A 20,238-nucleotide genomic window follows, 5' to 3' on the forward strand; every position below is an offset into this window, starting at 1 on the left:
CTGCACGTATACCCCTGAACTTAAAATAAAAGTAAAAACAAACAAACAAACAAAAAAGTGGACTATTGAAGTCCTCTATTATTATTGTATTGCTATCTCTCCCTTCAAATCTGTTGATATTTGGTTCATATATTTAAGAGCTCTGAGTGCATATTTTAAAAAATTATATCCTCTTAATTCGCTTCTGTATCACTCTATTATGAACTTCTTTATCCCTTGTGAAAATTTTCTATATAAAGTCTATTTTGTCTAATATAAGATTAGACACTCCTGCTCTCTTTTAATTATTATTTTATGTAACTTTTTTTCATGAAAATGTATTCATTTTCAGCCTGTTTGTGTCCTTAAAGGTAAACTGAGTCTTTTGTAGGCAGCATATGGTTGGATAATGTTTTCTTATCCTTTCATCCACTTTTTTGATTGGGAAATTTAACTATTTACATATATAGTAATTATTGATAGGGAGGACTTTTAATTGTCATTTTGTTGTTTTCTGAACATTTTGTAGTTTCTTTGTTCCTTTCTTCTTCTCTTGCTGTTTTTCTTTATGATTTCATGATTTTTATAGTGGTATGCTTTGATTCTGTCTCTTTATATTTTCTGTATCTTGCACAGGTTTAATTTGTGTTTACCGTGAGGCTAATATACGCTATCTTTAGTTATAACAGTCCATTTTCACATGATAAGAACTTAAGTTCAATCACATACAAAAACTCTCAACTTTTCTTCTTCATTCCTCTCATATGCTTAATGTTATTAGAGTCAAAATGTATAACTTTTAATATTGTATATTAGCAAATTATTGTAGTTACAGATATTGTTATGCATTTGTCTTTTAACTTTTATATGAATTGAACATGATTTATGCATCACCATTATTATATTTTATCTATATCCTTATTTTAAGCTATGAGATTTATAATTTTATGTGTTTTCATGCTTCTAATTAGCATCTATTTGTGTCCTCTTCATCTTGAAGAATTCCCTTTAGCATTTCTAATAAGGCAGGTCTTGTAATGAGCTCTCTCAATTTTTGTTTTAGAGTTTTTCTCTCTCCTTCATTTCTGAAGGATAGCTTTGCTCGTATATTATTTTTGGTTGGCAGTTTTTTCTCTTTTAATATTTTTAATATATTATCTCATTTTCTTCTGTGCTACAAAGTTTCTGCTGAGAGGTATACTTATAGTCTTATGGTGATTATCTTGTATGTAATGAGACACTTTTTACTTACCACTTTTTTTTTTAATTTTTTTTTTTGAGACGGAGTCTCGCTCTTTTGCCCAGGCCTGAGTGCAGCGGCGCTATCTCGGCTTACTGCAAGCTCCGCCTGCTAGGTTCACGCCATTCTCCTGCCTCAGCCTCCGGAGTAGCTGGGACTACAGGCGCCCGCCACCGCGCCCGGCTGATTTTTTGTATTTTTAGTAGAGACGGGGTTTCACCGTGTTAGCCAGGATGGTCTCGATCTCCTGACCTCGTAATCCGCCCGCCTCGGCCTTCCAAAGTGCTGGGATTACAGGCGTGAGCCACTGCGCCCGGCCTTAGTTACCACTTTGAACTTTGCTTTTCCTTTGACTTTTATAATTTGATTACAATGTATCTTTATGTAGACTTCTTTAAATTCAACCTATTTGGGTTCCTTTGGCCTTCATGAATCTAGCTTTCCATTTCCTTTTTGAGACTGAGGATGTTTTCCATCATTATTGCTTTAAATCACTTTCTACCAATTTTTATCTCTATTCTCCTTCTATAACTTCCATAACACGTATATTGATTCTCTTGGCAGAGCTGCATAAGTTTCTTAGGCTTTCTTCAGTCTTTTTCATTCTTTTTTCTTGCTCCTCTGATGGAACAATTTAAAATAACCTGTCTTTAAACCTACTGATTTTTTATTCTGCCTGATAAAATCTGCTGTTGAGGCCTCTAGTAAATTTTTCATTTTGGTTATGGTGTTCCTCTGCCTCAAAATTTCTGGTTAATTCTTTTTCATCATTTGTATCTCCTTATTGAATTTCTCATACATTTCATCTATTGTTTTCCAGATTATGTTCAGCTGTCTATAAACGTTCTCTTGTAACTCACTGAGCACCTTTAAGATGATTATTTTGAATTCTTTTGCAATTCACAGATCTCCATTTATCTTGGGTTAGTTACTAAAAAATTGTTTTCTTACTTAAATTTTGTTATGTTTTCTTAATTCTTCATATTCCTTGTAGGTTTACTTTGTTGTCTGTACATTTAAAGAAGCAGATACCTCTTCCAAGCTTTATGTACTAGTCCAGACTCAGAGAGGCATACACACTGGTCAATAGTGCTTAATATGAGGCAAGATAGAGGCCAACTCAACAAGGAGCACACTGTAAGGCTGGAAACTTACTGGAAACTTTCTTCTCCCTGGAGGAAAAGCCTCCGTTCTGTTCTTTTTCCAATTTTATAGAGCAGTGCCAGCTATAAGACGATGTTTGTCTCCTTTCTTTGTTGCGTACCTTTCCAGGAATTGAGCTCTGCTGGTTATTCAGTGCTTGTTATGATGCAAGATAGAAACTGGCTCCATGGAGGGCACTCTGAGTTGCAGGAGATAAGGCCCCTTCACTTCTTTCTGTCTTTTCTGGAGGAAGAACCTCTGTTATGCACCTTATTTCCAATCTCACAGAGCTGTTAGGGGCTGCCCTCCCCTTTCCTTCGAACTGGGCTCTGCCAGTCCTTCAGCACTTAGTATGAGATGAGAAAGAACCTCACTCCATAGAGGGTTCTGAAATGCCTGCAATAGAATTCCCTTCACTTTCTTCCTTTCCTCCTAGAGATACAACCTCAGTTCTGTGCCTTTTCCTTATCTTGAATAGCAATGCTGGCTGTGAGGGAATTCTCTTCTCTTTCCTTTATTTCTAGTTGTTTAGAGGACTGGGATCTACAGGTGGTTCAGTGCTCAGTATGAGGCCAAAAAGAATCCAGCTGCAAGAAGGGCACCCTGCAAAGGCAGGAGGCTAGGTGGCCAGGCACACACTGCAATCTCACTTTCCCCACTATAGGAGAAATCATGTACTAAGGCAAGTTTCTCAGTGTTAAACTAAGATTGTTTTGGGGAAGAACCCACATGGATAAAGTAAAATTTCATCTTTTTTAAATTTTAATTTTATTTTATTATTTTATTTTATTTTATTTTATTTTATTTTATTTTATTTTATTTTTTGAGACGGAGTCTCGCTCTGTCACTTAGCCTGGAGTACGGTGGTGTGATCTTGGCGCACTGCAACCTCCACCTCCTGGGTTCAAGTGATTCTCCTGCCTCAGCCTCCCGAGTAGCTGAGACTACAGGCACCCACCACCACATCTGGCTAATTTTTTTTTAGTAGAGATGGAATATCACCATATTGGCCAGGCTGGTCTCAAATTCCTGACCTTGTGATCTGCTTGCCTCGGCCTCCCAAAGTGCTGGGATTACAGGTGCGAGCCACTACACCTGGACGATTATATTTGTTAACTGCATTCTGAATTTCTCCTCAAAATATTTTGGTACTAATACTGTTGTTATATTGACATTTTTTTTTTCTGGAGAAATAAAAGCTATGGCTTTCTACTTTGCTGTCTTGCTGACATTTCCCCATCTTCTCTCAAAGCAATAATTCTTATTTAAATGAACTCATTTCATGTATTTATACAAAAGGCATTCAAGAAGACTTCCTAATTTGGAGGTGTTTTCATGAACTTCAAGCCATTTCCATCCTCTCTTCCCTCCTTCCTTTCTTGTTTGAATAGATTCTCTCCCCCCTTTCTCCCCGCTTCCCTCCTCCTGTTTCTCCTTTCTTTCCTCATTTCTTTTTCCCATTCTTCATTTTTTATGTTCATTTTCTGAACTTTCTTGACAGTGTATCACAGTCAAATGACTTTGGTACTCAGTTTATCCTGGAATTTAAACAATAGAATCCCAAAGGTCTGACTTTGTAGACCTCCAAATGCATGAATGATAGTAAAGACAGATTATAGGAAATAATAAGAAGGTATGTAGGCATTCTGACTGACTTGACTTTTCATGCTTGGACTCATTTATCACTTTATTTATTTGAATATAAGAAATGGAGGAAAAGGTTGAATTCTGTGTTATGACTAGAGAAGCCGAACAACTTTAATAAGTGCCATTAACCCATTTCATTAAATTTTGGCACAGTGGTGCATACACATGTTACCAGATTGTAAAGTATGTTCATTAATTAAAATTACACATCTTGCGGGCTTATCTGCTTCACTCACACTCTTCAAAAATAATATGTAAAAAATAAATAAAAATTAAACATAAATTTCGATTGAAAGTAAAAATGCCGAGTGTTAAAAACAAATGAAAATACAGAGATGAGATTTTTAGATCCAAGTAACCAACAAGTTAACATTATACTGTCACTTCTACAGCTAAATTAACATGTAATTCTTCTAATGTGTAATGGTCAGGAAATCAAAGAATAGATAAATATACGGCATGCTGGAATGTTAAAAAAAATTGGACTAGGGATTAGGAGACCTAAGATCTAGTCCCATTTTTGTTACATCTACCCTGTTGTCCATAAGCAAGCTAATTATTTCTCTCTTCATTTGTGGGGTTTATACTTAAGCATCTCTAGATTTTAGATTTCCAATTATCACTAGACTTCTAGGGCTACTGAAGTTGCTAATGTTGGACCACTGCACAAATTCTTCCTGAAATATACTGATTTACACGACTCCAAGAATAGGAACTGATATTTCCTGATGTCCCAGAGGGTGAAATGTGTCCCCTGAAGCATCATTTACCTTAGTGATTTTATTGTGTGGTGCCCATGGAAATGTTATCTAAAGAATAATGATCATGGTGCATCCTTATTTCTTTTATTAACCCAAATGATACAGTCATCATAAGAGCTGAGATAGGGAAGCTATAGGACAGTAGAGATATTTATTTAATGTCCTCAAGTTTCTTTTTGCTACATAAAATAAAATTAAGTTTTCCATGGAAATAATGGGTTTGAAAACTTGTGACATGACCTGACAAACTATCTCTGATAAGACAATATCTCAAGGAAAATGATTCTGAGTTCTAGACAATAAACAATTTAATTTTGGTGCATAGCTTATTTCTACATTGAAAGTTGTGTACAATTCCTGCAAGCTCCACTTACAGCTTTAACTCTACTTAAATTCTGTTTTCACAAGTACTATCCTTTCTTCTAATTTAGAAAATTAGATGAAAATAACTCTGGAAAGCAAAGTTAATTTGCTACTAATATATTTTCTTGTAAAATGTAAATTTTAAAGAAAAAAATAGAAAAACAAGTAGGCTTACATAAATACACAAAAGTTAGTTCATACTAGTTTAGGTATTAAATTTTGTTAAAAAAGGAAAATATATCTTTTTAGAGGAATGATATAGCAAGTCTTCTTTAACCAACAGGTCAAACTGAGCATCACTGATAATGAGACAACTTGACATTAGGTGCTTCCTGATATGATGCAATATGTAATGGAGAAGTTCTTGTCTAAAAGAAATATTTATACTGAACAAAATGAAGCCTTTAGAGTTATCTCCCAGTATAAAGAAAATACAGAGATAAGAGAAATGAGTCAGATATTACCACAAGGAAACAATCAGACAAGTTCAGAATGTGGAACAATCTAAAAGACAAGGGTCCTGTGTTTTTAAAACGTCAATGTCATCACAAAGAAAAGAATATTTGGCTGGGAAGTATGGAGAGAGGTGCTCTTTTACAGAAAAGGACAGTAAAGAGACACAAGCAATGTAATTTTTATACATTGAATGATGATTCACACAAGTAGCTATAATACATTTTGGACATACTTAAGAAAATTTAAATATGAGCTAAACATTAGATGACAGTAGAAAATAATTATGAATTTTTTTATCTAGAATAATGGTGATGTTATGTAGGAGGATGTCCTTATACTCACGAGACGCAAGATGAAATATTTTAAGGTGAAATCTGTAAGCTACTTTCAAATAGTACAAACATAGACACAAATAAACACACACCAAAATACCAAAAGAGAATTGAAGCAAGTTTGGAAAAATGTTAACAATTGTTTTGTCTAGGTTGTGAGTATATTAGCCTTCATTGTACTATTCTTTGAACTTTTCCAAAACTTAAAAAAAATTAATAATAAAAAGTTGGAAAAGTTGCACAAAAATTTGAATGTATTTAATGTCACTCAACTGTACACTTTAAATGGTTAAACTGAAATTTTATGTTGTGTATTTTTGACCAAAAATTTTAAAAAGTTGGAAAAAATCTTATGTAAAGAGTAATCCTGTCTTAACCACAGTCAGTGTCAATAAACTAGAGGTTCTGTGAGATCTCTAATTATTCACTTAAGGTTTATCCAGAGACACAATCTTCAAGGAAACACATTCCAGACAACTAAAGAAACTACCAAGTGATTGCTCTGGGATTCTGACTTTTTCTTTTAAAGCAATGGACCAAACTGTGCATGAATAATTTCTATCATTAGATGACACAGACAGATACTCTAGTAAGGATTCAGTAGGAATTGTTAGTCCTAGTTTATGGGTTATATGCACAGTATATGGCTTTTGGGATCTCTGCTCCATTTCTGAATTTTCCATGAGAGACAGTACTTAATATTTAGCTTGGAATAAAGAGAAGCTAAAATGAGTTAAGTATTGGAAAATTAAATTTATCTGTAAAAGAATTCCAAGTAGATATTACAAAATTTTTTTGAACCACAGTTCAGAGGATATGAGTAGATTCTAAAAGTATCCTGGGACATAACTGAGGTTCAACAAGTCAGGGCCAATGTTTCCCTAAAGACTTTTAGGCTGAAACCACAATTACAGGTCACTTTTAATTCTGTTCAGAGCTCTTCCACACACAAAGCTGTGGGGACACTATAATTCTTACTCACAGTGACTGAAAATGAAAGCCTGGTTAAGCACAAAGGGGTGTTTTCTGCCAAGCTCAATGAAAGAAGGAAGTGGCAAGGGTGGGTACAGGATGGCCAAAATTTCCTAGTCTTAACTGTGGACAGCAGGATTGCTTAAAGTTCTGAAAAATATTCCTAAATTAGGTCTTGTCACATGAGACACACTTCTGACAAAAAAAAATATGACCTGGGAAGGATTGGGATATGGATTTGAGGTCAAAAGTGACATCTTTACATGTCAAAGTCTTAAATGGAATAATGTACTGAATAAAAAAAAATAATGGCAGTGATCTCTGTTTGGTCCTGGATTTCTGGTTGTACATATGTATGTGTCTGTATATAACTTTGGTTAAGCCAGCTAACACTTTAATGATACAGGTTTTTTAAGTGTTAAAATGTGAAAAAGGTCTTGTATTAGTCCATTATTATATTGCTATAAGGAAACACCCAAGACTGGGAAGTTTATAAAGAAAAGAGGTTTAATTGACTTACAGTTCCACATGGCTGGGGAGGCCTCAGGAAACTTACAATCATGGCAGAAGGCACCTCTTCCCAGGAAAGCAGGAGAGAGAATGAGTGCCAGCAGGGGAAATGCCAGTTGCTTATAAAACCATCAGATCTTGTGAGAAGTCACTCACTATCCTGAGAACAGTATGGAGAAAACTGCCCCCATGATTCAATTACCTTCCATCAGGTCCCTCCCGTGATATGGGGATTATACGGATTACAATTCAAGATGAGATTTGGGTGGTGATACAGCCAAACCATATCAGGTCCCTAACCTATAAGGTTGTTGTAAAGAGAAAATGAAATATTATATATAATATAATATTTGTAAATGTAATATATAATATTTATATATAATATGTAATATATAAATTATTTAGTACAGTGCTTTAGTTATTAATTAGTACTATGCACATTAAGTGCTCAGTTAACATCATCATTGTTTTTAAATCATCATCATAATCATCTCAGACTCTGATGCAGTTCAACCTTGTAACCACGGTATGGAACAACCTGAGGGAGACCAAGGGCTGAAATTAACTCACTCATAGTGGGTGAGCAAAGAATATCATAACTAAGCTAACAGAAAATATGACCTCTAGAATCTAAGATAGCAGTTTAAACCAGAAGTCACAAACTCAAATGCCTAAAAGAAGCTAGCAGGTACTATGCATGAGTAACTCAAGGGTGATGGTGGTATCAATATATGTGGTTAGTGAAGTCTGTGTTAATCTAGTAAAAATATGCCCCATCTGAGGAAGTAGCTGCAGTTTAATTCTAGATGATGGTTGAGATGAGAGATCTTATAAGTTTAAAGAAAATTTCAAGTCCAAGATATTTTGTGGGAAATATTTTGTTTCTGAAACATTGACACAATTTTACATACAATTGTGCAGGCCAAATAAAAATTTCTGCAGGCAGATCTGGTCCAATGACTAATTGGTGATCTCTGGTTTCTGGCTTTTTACATCATACCTATCTAAGATTAGTACTGGTTCTAAAGATTGGGGTGAGATTGAGCCTCTGGGTTGGGGACAAGTAGACCAGAAGAGTGTTGCTTAATGGAGATATAATACGATATGAGCCAGCAATGTGAACCACAGATGTATTTTTGAATTTTCTAGTAGTCACATTAAAAACAAATAAAAAGAAATAGGTAAAATTATTTTAATAATGTATTTTAACTCAAAATATCTATCACATTATTATTTTAACATGAAATAATAATTACTAATAAGACATTTTGTATTTTTATGAGAAGTCTTCAGAATCAAGTGTGCATTTTACACTCACAGTACATCTTAATTCAAGGTTAACCATACATCAAGTACTCAGTGGCCATATGCGTGTAGTAGCTACCCTAGCAGAGAGCACCAGTCTAGGGCATGCTTCTCAAAATTTAATATTGCTATGGTTTGAATGTGTCCCCTTCAAAATTTATGTTAAAACTGGTGTATTAAGTGGTAGGGCTTTTGGAAAGTGATTAAGTCATGATACTTCTGCCTCAGAAATGGATTAGTGCCTTATAAAGAAACTGGAGGGAACTAGTTTAAGCCCTTTTCTGGCACCATCTTGGAAGCAGAAAGGAGGCCTCACCAAATGGCAATTCTGCCAGCACCTTGGTCTTGGACTTTCCAGCCTCCAAAACCATGATAAATAAATTTCTATTGTCTATAAATTACACAGTCTGTGGTATTTTGTTACAGCAGCACAAACTAAGATAAATAAGCATATGGAAATATTGAGGATCATGTTAATATACTGATTCTAACTCAGTGGTTGGAAGAGAGCCTGAGATGCTTCACTGTGGGTTCATGGACTATACTTTGCGTATCAAGGAGCTAGGTAGTTGCGGCAAGTCTCCTTTAGTTAGTAGGTTTTCGCTCAAAGTATTTCCCCCTCTTTCAAATTCAGTGAATATCTGCTGAAAAGACTAAACTAATATTCTAATGAACAATCACCATATTCGAATTTGGAAAAGCATTAATAACTTTAAAAATAGGCAATATTTTAATACTATTTGTAGAAACCCTGGGTTCATTTACTGCTTTATTTTTTCCTTTTTAAACTTGAGAATCAGCCAATATGTTACCAGAATGCTTTCATGAGAATGCACTTAAGCACAGGATAAGTGCGTATAATTCTAACTTCAGGGGCTTGGAACGTTAAACATTTTAATAAAACAGACAATGGGACTTCAAGGGAAATTTGACAATAATACCTTTCAAAGCTTTAGTATTTAAGGTCATTTTCTGGTCAAGGGTATGAATATTTCATGGAAGCTCTAAAAAGAAACACAAAGAAAAGTTTTTCATTTCCTCTTGATTATCCTATCTGAGGGATGGGTAGAGCTCTATAGGCAAGCCTTAGATCTTTGTTCGACACATGCATAAACATGGAAATGTATGCAAATATATGCGGAGCTTATAAATGATTCTACATGGTACAGTTGTCCTTGGGATATAAAAGCTTAAACCAGGAATAGTGTTCTAGAGGTGAACAGTGAATTAGAATGCTGAAGAACTTGTCCTGTCTCATCAGTGTTTCACTTATGAACTTTAGTAAGTGGTTTACTCTTTATCTTTTCCTCTCTCTGATGGTAAGAATAATGCTTGTCATGCCCATATCAATAGGGAAGTGTGAAGGAACTTGAAACTGTAACCTGCTATCCACTTAAAATTACAAGTGTGTCAAAAAGAAAGCACTGAATCTTAAAGACATAGTTAAGATGGAAGCTGAATTGAAAAGATTGCCAGTTTGGTCAGGGCCCTTTCTACTGCTACATTTCATAATAGTAGCAGCTGTCTATTGACATTTATATTTTCCACAGTAAAAATGCAAGACCAGATTCTAATCATAGCCACAAAATGTTTGTCTCTGCATAGAATAAAAGAACATGCTAAAAGGTAAGGATATAGAGACTTTATGAAATATTTAATTTTAAATTTTGGCTTTAGTTCTGAATCAAACTAAGTATGGAACTTCATATACCTAAGGGACTTTTTCCCCTAATAACAACTGCCTAACTACCATATGCTATATTAATACTGGGCAGTTAAAGATATAAAATCAAAAGCAAAACTATAATATCCTATAAGACAGTATATTTATGACTTCCAAAAAGGATGGGGTTTATTAAACAAAATACAAAAGCACAAACTGCAGAGGTAAAGTTTAAAATGCATTAAGATGACTATCAGAACTTCTGATTTCTGACCACCAAAATCAATGAAAAAAAAAAGAAGAAGAACTACACACAGAGAGATGATATTTTGAAATACACATAAGAGGCAAAGGATTAATCAATATCCAAAAATAAATAAAATGAATCTTATAATTTGCAAGAAAAAGAATAGCTCACTTGAAATAACAGGGAAAAATCTTAATAGGTACTTCACAGAAAGAAAATCTGAACAGCCAATAAAAGATACCCAATCTAATAAATAATCAAGTAAATAAAAATGAAAACCACATTGAGAGATCATTTATAACTCACTACAGTGGGAAAGAACAGTTTGTTAATATCTTGTGTTGGTGAGGATGAGGGGTAACCAGATCACTTATACAGTATTTCTCATGGATACAAAATGATACAACTACTCTGAAAAATAATTTGGTATAATCTCTACACTCTTTTGTGTTTCTGGCTTCAAATTTTCTATAAATGAAAAAAATATTTATTTTGTATTTCTGCATGAATTTATTTCAAGGTAACCAAATAAGTGATAAGGAAAAGTTTTTCTCTACAGAAGAATTCAAGTTAAAAAATTCAGGATAAATAATATAATTATAGATTCACCATTATTCAACCCTTAGTAAAAACATTTAGGTAGCTTTCAATAATAGATGCTAACACCATTGGGTGAAATTTTATGGAAAATCTTGTAATGAAGTAATTAGACTGACACCACCTGAACCTACTGATTGAGCTCAGGAGATCTAAAATTGGGGCAATAGTCAGTACAGAGCATCACATATTAAAATTTCTTACTTAGAAAAAAATTATACTGCATTTAATCAAATCAGTTTATAGGGAATAGAGGAACATAGATAGTAGAATAAACAGCACGATTTTACTGGATCAGTAAAATCAAGAATGTGAGACATTTGAGGACAATGTTTATCAGGACCTGGTTTCTCCAACAAATCAATAGCGTAGAAGATAAAAAGAATGAGGGGGACTGTTGTAAAAAAAAAAAAAAGCATGCAAGAGGTCAAGATATAGTAAGACAAAACACAAAATCACTTGAATTTTGACTGGTCAAACAAACTATAAAAAATAAATTAGACAGTCAATTAAATGTTATTAAGGGTGAAAATGAAATGTGAACTAGGTATTAGATGACATTAAGGAAAGTATTTTGTTAGGTATGATAATGCCAAGATGTTTTCTTTAAAAATGGTATCAGATAAAGATCCATGCTGAAGTGTTTGCAGGTGAAATGAGATATCTTAAATTTGCTTTAACAAAACAAAGCTGCTAAGATAATAGAATTCAGTGTTTTTAATAAATTATTAGTTATAAAGGTGGTGATAAAAAACAAGAGGTCTAGGATAACATCTGGATTTTGCCTTTGGTTTCAAGGGTGATGCCATTTGCCAAGACAGGTGACACAGAAGCAATAGCAGGCTTCAGGAATTAAAATGACTTTAATTTTGAACATAAGTTTTAAGAATCATAAAGGACTCAATTGAGTTTGGAAACCATAAGTTATTAGCACAGCAATCCACAGTTTTGTGAAATTTCCTAAAATTTCCTTCAGCAGTACCCAGTGGGGTAGCTACAAGTGCAGTGGAAAAAATATCTGGATCGATCGACTTTGGAATGTTAGTAGGTCAGATACAACCAAAAATCAAAAAGACATGGGCAATGGGCATTACTGCAAGAGAGAAGTTAAATGAAATGTTATCCTAGGTAGGATAGGAAAGAGCTAAGTCCATTACAGTGGAGATGGGAGTCAGGCTCGGTGGCTGACGCCTGTAATCCCAGCACTTTGGGAGGCTGAGGCCGGTGGATCACCTGAGGTCAGGAGTTTGAGACCAGCTTGACCAATATGGTGGAACCCTGTCTCTACTAAAAATACAAAAAGTATCCAGACGTGGTGGTATGTGCCTGTAGTCCCAGCTACATGGGAGGCTGAGACAAGAGAATGGCTTGTACCCGGGAGGTGGAAGTAGCAGTGATCCAAGATTGCACCATTGCACTCCAGCCTGGGCGACAGAGGGAGACTCCATCTCAAAAACAAACAAATCAAAAAAAGGTGATGGATAAGGAAGTCTTCAGATAATATCAGTAAGGGTGGATAGAGGATAACAGGCATCTCAGAGGAGGTAGGTATTGTTATAATCATCAAATAATGATCTGAATACAGCAGTGGAGAGTTAAAGCATAATGCTGCTACTTAATTTTGGGGTTCTATAGTTAAGTAAGAGGGAATAAAAAGTTTTAGCTTGCATGCTATTTAGAAGGGAGTAGAAGAACCCATCTGTGAATAGATTGGCAGTGTAGGGTAGATGCTAGGTGATAGATAAGGGTTCTAGAATAAAAGGCAAGCATTGGTAGTAAAAAGAATGATGGGTGTTAAGGAATGGGTGTCCCAGAATAGGACAGAGATGAGAGAAATGAGGGTGAGCTGATCAGGGGCCAGCACTTTGGCTGGTGACCAAAGAAAAGTGGAGGAAAACATGTTAGATGAGCAGCTCTTGAGGCTTCTGGACAGACCAAGTCCCAAGTGCTGCAAAAGCCTCATGAGGTTAACAAAATTTAGGCACTACTTATCATTGAAAAGGAATATCACTGGGAATTTACTTATCTTGTCTCTGAAGAATCCTTTTTCTCAGGCTGTTAAAGGAAAAACAATGCATCTATGCTTATTCCTTATTTTAAGATTTAGTTATTTTCATATTAATAATCAGTTATACCACATTCCTGTTATATATACATTAGCATTTTAGGCACAATGTAGACCATAAAATAAAAAGTCTTTGTCCCTGCCTCTAAGGGTGCAAGAATTGTATGTAATTTACCTTATATCTGTAGGCCTTGGAAGAAGTCTTTTTTTTCCAGTAAAGTACACTTCAAAATCTTCCGTCTTTAGCCTGTGGGCATAGTCGATGTATCCTGATATCTCTTGCCCATGAGAATTTCTGTCACGAATAAAGATCACGGACTGGTAGCACAGAATAGAGAATAAGACAAAAATATAAAAGAGCTGATTTATTATGGAATGCCATAGGATAGAATGATGTAAAACACTAATATGAGTGACCATAGGAAGCAGGGCTTCTGAAAGAGTGGTTATAACATTGAACAGCTTCTTTTTCCCCACTGCAGCTAAAAACACATGTTACTCGCCGAGCACGTGGCTCACGCCTGTAATCCCAGCACTTTGGGAGGCCGAAGCGGGCAGATCACGAGGTGAGGAGATCGAGACCATCCTGGCCAACATGGTGAAACCCCATCTCTACTAAAATACAAAAAATCAGCCGGGCGTGGTGGAGGGCGGCTATAATCCCAGCTACTTGGGAGGCTGAGGCAGGGGAATCGCTCGAACCCAGGAAGCAGAGGTTGCAGTGAGCCAAGAACGCGCCACTGCACTCCAGCCTGGGTGACAGACCAAGACTCCGTCTCCAAAGAAAAAAAAAAGTACTAACAATATTGCAATATTCCAGTTGAAAAACGAAAAGAACAACAGAGATACAATTAACAATTAGTTGTTATTATGCTGATAGCTTTATCTTGATTGCCTTCTCTGATTGTTTAACACTGAATGCTGAGAATACTGTGCTCAAAAGGATTCTCAAGCAAGTTCTTGGTTAAGGGGAGAAAGTGTTGTGATGGATTAGTTATATATCCTACAGATATGGCAGGAGAAACTAGCATTCTTTGTTATTCCTGGGTGCATTCTTATACAGACTTCAATCCTCAGCCCTTTTCATTTTGCCCACATAACTCCATGTAAATTAGTATCAATTTCTCCATGCTTTTAAGCCACTTATTTCTTAATTTATGCAGCACAAATTATAAACAAACGGTAACTCAGAGACTTCTTGCGACTCACACTACAGACCAATGTCTAGCAAGGCTGCACCTCCTTAAACAAGGACATGAGCTATAATTCTCAATATTTCATAATTTCATATTCATTCCTAAAGGTGCTGGACATCTTTTCACCATCAAGCTTGCTCCCAATGTCAGTTATGTCATATTGGGACACACACACACACACACACACACACAGAGAAGCCCCCACCCATGGAATTATATTACAGAAAAAGAAAAATATCCCAAATATCCTCCCCACTGTCTTTAAATGAGAGATGAACCAAACTTATTTCTCCAGCAGAATGGCAGACTAGATATTGTGACTGACCTTCCTACTAAAAACAAATAAAAATTCTGAATAAAATCTAAAACAATAACTTATAAAATGCATTGATGCCCTGGCAAGGAAAAGAAATATTCAGAGTCCGAAAACTAAGTGAAAGCAGGAACCCAGAGAGGAGAGCAGGGCCTTAAAATAATCTTTGTTCTGAAAGCATTTGCCCAACCTCAGGGAATTCAAGCAAGGTTTCCATGACCTTGTGGGGTGAGGATGCCGGAAACAAATTCTACCCTTTCAGAGACAGAGGCGCATAGAACTTATTGCCTCAACAGAAAGCTGAGAAATCAAAAATGCATGAAGTACTATCTTCAGTGAATCCAGAAAATATAAGAATTATCCAAGAACAGTACGCCAGGGAAAATTCTTTCCAGTGAGCAAAATATAAACATCTTCAGACCAAAACAATAATGAGGGATTTGACTAACATCAGATCATTGCTCAAAGAAATTCTGCAGGATATATTTCAAGCAAAAGGAAGTGATTCTAGCTGTCAAGTCAAAGATAAAGAAAAGATAATAATCAAAGAAAGTTGCAAATATAGAGGTACATAGAAACAAATATTGACTGTATAAAACAACAATAATGGCTTCTTAAATAAAAAGAATAATATGTTTAAAATGTTTGAAATAAACTTGTATGTTTGGAGGGAGTGATTAAAGTGTTGTGATGTTCTGGAATTTTCCAGAATGAGGGCAGATGTATTGATCAATTTTAGAATTTGATACATATGTGTGTATAAATCTAGGATGATTATTAATAAATAAGAAATAGTATATATGACCTTTAAATTATAGTGGGATATATAAAGTTAATCAACCAATTAAATAGAAGGCAATAATGAAAAGGAAAATTATAGAAGAGTTAGGAAAAATAAAATACACAAAATGTAAAGATAGTGCCATGGGTTCAATTGTGTCCTCCCCAAATTCATATGTTGACACCTTGAACTCCAGTACCACAGAGGTGACTGTATTTGAAGACAGAGCCTTTTGAAATGTGAATACATTACAATGAGCTTTTTAGGGTGGGCTCTAATCCAAGCTGATTGTGTAAATGTGGACACACAGAGAGATGCCAGGGTGCATGTGCACAGAGTCAAGACTATGTGAGGACACGGCAAGAAGATGGCCATCTGCAAGGAAAGGGAAAACAGCCCTCCTAAGAAACCAAATCTGCCAACCCCTTCAATTATCTTGGACTTCCAACTTCCAGAACTGTGAGAAAGTAAAATTGTGTTGCTTAAGGCATTGTCTGGGGTATTTTGTAGTGTCAGCCTTAGCAAACTCACACAGATTATAATAAGTTAAAATAATTAAGTATTTGTAATAAGTATAAATAACTAAATGTTTAAGTTAAAAACAAGCTTATTAGAATATATATATGTATCATATATCATGAAACACAATAACACTTAAAGGTTGAAAGTTAAGTGATCAAAAAACATACATACAGGAGAGTTTTTATCCAAAAAGAGCAGTTATCAGTATACTAATATTAGACAAAATGGATTTTCACATAAAAACCATTCCTAGGGATGGAGCTTCACTACATAATGATACAAGGTTAATGTCACAGAAAAACATACAATTCAAAACTTGAGTGAAACTTTAAAAACAAAGTTTCAAGATATTTAAAGCACAAATTGATAGAACTAGAAGAACATATAGGCAATTCATGATCACTTTGATGAATTCACTGCCATTATTTCTAGATTAAGCAGAAAATGAATACATAAAAATTATAAAATTGATGTCGATTTAAAGAACTTGAAAACAAACGTGAAGTCTTGGTGTTTATCATAAGTTAATACCAAAATTTCTTTACACTTCATTGTTCTTGTAAGTAAAATGACTGATAATCTAAAATTATATACATTTGGCCATAATTTCACTATTTTATGTTACTATATATAGCCTTCTTGGGTCAGTTAAATCCCCTTTTCCCTGAAACCTGATTAAATTTATTTCAAATATCACTTCTCCAGCTCTGTGAGAGTTAAATGTCTGCTCTGTGATTTTTGTGAATTCTTGGTTTTCTGATGCTGGAGGACTTTAAGTGAGGTCAAGCGGAGTATAAGTGCGGGTCCCTCTAGAATCGTCATATACAGCCCTGGGCAAGTCACTCAAACTACTCTCAGTGTCTCACTTAGATTTATTAGTTCTGTGCTCTTAAGCACCTTCCTGAAAAATCCAGCAAGTTTCTACCAAAAACAAAGCAAAACAAAAACAAACAAAACAACAGAATCCTGCTTAAACCTGAGCATTTAGCTAGTTTGGCCATTGAGCAGCCTCTTTCTTCATGATTCTCCTTTAAGTATGTAGAGCAACAGAGACTCCCTGCCTGCCTGGAACTGCTTAGCTTACATTCATGTGCTGTCAGGGTCATCTGCCCTGAGCACCCAATTTGTAAACATCATGCAAATACTGTTGTTTATTTTCTCAATTAGAATTCTGGTTATTAATCATTGTATCTATGATTTTTTTAAATTTTCAACCAGAAAATGCCCAATTAAATTTTTTAAACCTAAGCTTCTAAACGCAAAAACGATAATCACCTGTGGCTGTTCTCACACAAACCTGCATAGAACAAATGTAAATTCCCTCATTATGTCTTTCCAAGTATGGTTACATATGTGTAAAACTATAAGAAGATTTGGGAAGATATATATATATATATATATATATATATATATATATATATACACTTTAAGTTCTACGGTGCACAAAGTGCAGGTTAGTTACATATGTATACATGTACCATGTTGGTGTGCTGCACCCATTAACTCGTCATTTACCTTAGGTATATCTCCTAATGCTATCCCTCACCCCTCCCCCCACCCCACAACAGGCCCTGGTGTGTGATGTTCCCCACCCTGTGTCCAAGTGTTTTCATTGTTCAATTCCCACCTGTGAGTGAGAACATGTGGTGTTTGGTTTTTTGTCCTTGCCATAGTTTGCTGAGAATGATGGTTTCCAACTTCATCCATGGCCCTACAAAGGACATGAAGTCATCATTTTTTATGGCTGCATAGTATTCCATGGTGTATATGTGCCACAGAATCTACAAAGACTTGGGAAGATTTTTAAGAAGACTTTTTAGTGAAATTTTTTAAAAGTTTGCTAAAATAAAATATTTTTCTAATGAACACAATGCTTTATTAAATTATTTTTGAAATCCGATTGGAATTATTAGTATGTAGTAATTGCTGACAAATTGTCAGGAAATTACAACTAAACATTTAATTTTAGAAATACATCTTTTAAATGGCACAGTTGAGGGTTATAGAGGCAGAAGAAGTGATAACACTGATAATCAGACAGATGTGGTGGCAGATATTAATAGTTGTCAAGAACTTGAGGGTTGGTTGAAATTTCACTGCCTTATTTATATTTTGTGGATTGCCTAAGAATTTGAATGAAGTTAAACTAACAGTCTCAGTTAATTGTGTATTCATTTCAAAATGCATATTTTGCTCCAGAGTTAATAGTAATTATTTCTTCTATGAATACTTGTTATCATTTATTAAGAAGCCACTATATTCCGAGTGAAGTTTTAAAAGCTTCACATTCATTATCTCATTTAATTGTTTCAAACATTTTATAATGGCTAGATAGCATTATTACCCTCATTTTATAAATGTGGGAGATGAAAGCACTGAGAGTTTTGGTAACTCCCAAGGATATGTAGCTAGAGAGGGGAGCATCCAAACTCACACCCAGCTTGGCTTCCCATGATATTCAGGTTCTTATCTACTGCATGATGGATAGACTTGGATTCAAATGCTGGCTCTGTCACCTACTTACTGTGTGACACTGGTAAGTTAGTAATACATTTTAAGATTTAGTTTCCTCTATAATAAAATGGGCATAATAATACCTAAATTGGTGTGTGAATTAAATAACACTATTTTGCTAAGCCCTTGGTAATGCCTGATACATGGTAAGCACTCAATAAATAATATCTATTGCTTTTGAAAACTTTTGTCATTAATGTTGCTATTGTATTTGTAGCATGTTAAGAGTTTTATAAATTCCTTAGGGGATGTGGAAATGGAATAATCATATCAGAATTCCATTGCCTGGTGTATATAGTTATGTTAGGGTTGCCATACATGGTTCAGTTTCTTTCTTAAGTTTAGTTATTCACAGTTAAAACTTTTTATATAATTTGAAGCTAAAATTGAAACAAACGTTTTAGTTATTTTATATATATACCTATATATGTATATATACATACCTATGTATACATACATACATACCTATATATACCTATATATACATATACGTATATATAGGTATATATGTATATATGTGTATATATGTATACATATAGGTATATATATACATATATATATACACATACACACACATATATACAAGACACACCCAATTGACAATAAAACCACTATTGTGGCATCCAGAATGGGGCAAATAGGTCAAAAGAGCCCCTTGAAGAATTAGGTTTATTTCAGCCTGAGTGTGATGTATTTCAGTAACTGAAAGCTTTGTTATTCAGAGCCCTATAGACTTAAGAATAATTTTAAAATGTTATAAATAATTGCTTAGGTTTAACTAAAAACATTTTTAAATAAAAGCTTTGTTTAAGTATAGTTTACTTAACTATACTTAAATATAAAAATTCACACTGAAGTTTAAGTGATTTCAATGATTTTTGGTAAATTTATGGAGTTGCACAATACAACTCCAATTTAGAATATTCTCATCACTCCCAAGAGATCCCTTATGACATTTGTAGCCATCCCTATCTCCACCCCCAGCCCCAGGCAATCACTAATCTACTTTCTATCTCTATAGAGTCTCTTTTCTGGATTTTTCATAAAAGTGGAATCATACAATATATGATCTTTTTCATTCTAATAACATTTTTAATCACAGTTAATTTCCCAAAAGACACATGAAAACGATACTTTATATATTAAAAGGCTTTTAAAAATGATGATGCTATGTTTATAAAGGAAAAACTTCCAAAATTCATATTTTCCTTAGATAAAACCCTTTAATCCTATCTAGAACAAGTCAAGGTACAACCAACAAAAGCATTAAAAGAATCACATGCTATTCATTTGAAGCCATGAATACGGATCTATTTATTGGCAACCTAAGCAGAAAATACTAGTTTTTGGTTAACCATGTAAAAAATCCCCACACGAACAAGCAATGAAGAAATATCAAGACACATTGCTTCTGATATTGAAGTGGGGAATAAGACACCAAGGGGCATGTAGAATCTGAGATTTTACTGAGGGAGCCTGTGACCTCAAAAGTGAACCAATGTTAGTTGAAAAGACTTATGCAATACTTAGTTAGGTCCTCATTACCTCTCATATATTGGAAAAAGATGAATTAGAGTAAAATTTAGACCATTAATATATCATTTGGATCTTTGGCTGCTTGTCTTTTCCCAG

At 34.6% G+C, this 20,238-nt stretch overlaps 1 protein-coding gene across 4 annotated transcripts in view; it reads right to left on the reverse strand.

The window, feature by feature from the left end:
- CFAP299 (cilia and flagella associated protein 299) overlaps positions 1–20,238 on the reverse strand; it is a 692,782-nt gene that overhangs the window by 78,831 nt on the left and 593,713 nt on the right. For all 4 annotated transcript variants that reach the window (XM_063809506.1, XM_063809505.1, XM_001144179.7 and 1 more), the window contains one exon: positions 13,456–13,598. In XM_063809506.1, the coding sequence (XP_063665576.1) occupies positions 13,456–13,598 (143 nt within the window). The remainder of the gene's footprint in view (positions 1–13,455; positions 13,599–20,238) is intronic.

The sequence above is a fragment of the Pan troglodytes genome, chromosome 3 (genome assembly GCF_028858775.2).
Source record: "Pan troglodytes isolate AG18354 chromosome 3, NHGRI_mPanTro3-v2.0_pri, whole genome shotgun sequence".
Classification (NCBI taxonomy): Eukaryota; Metazoa; Chordata; class Mammalia; order Primates; family Hominidae; genus Pan; species Pan troglodytes.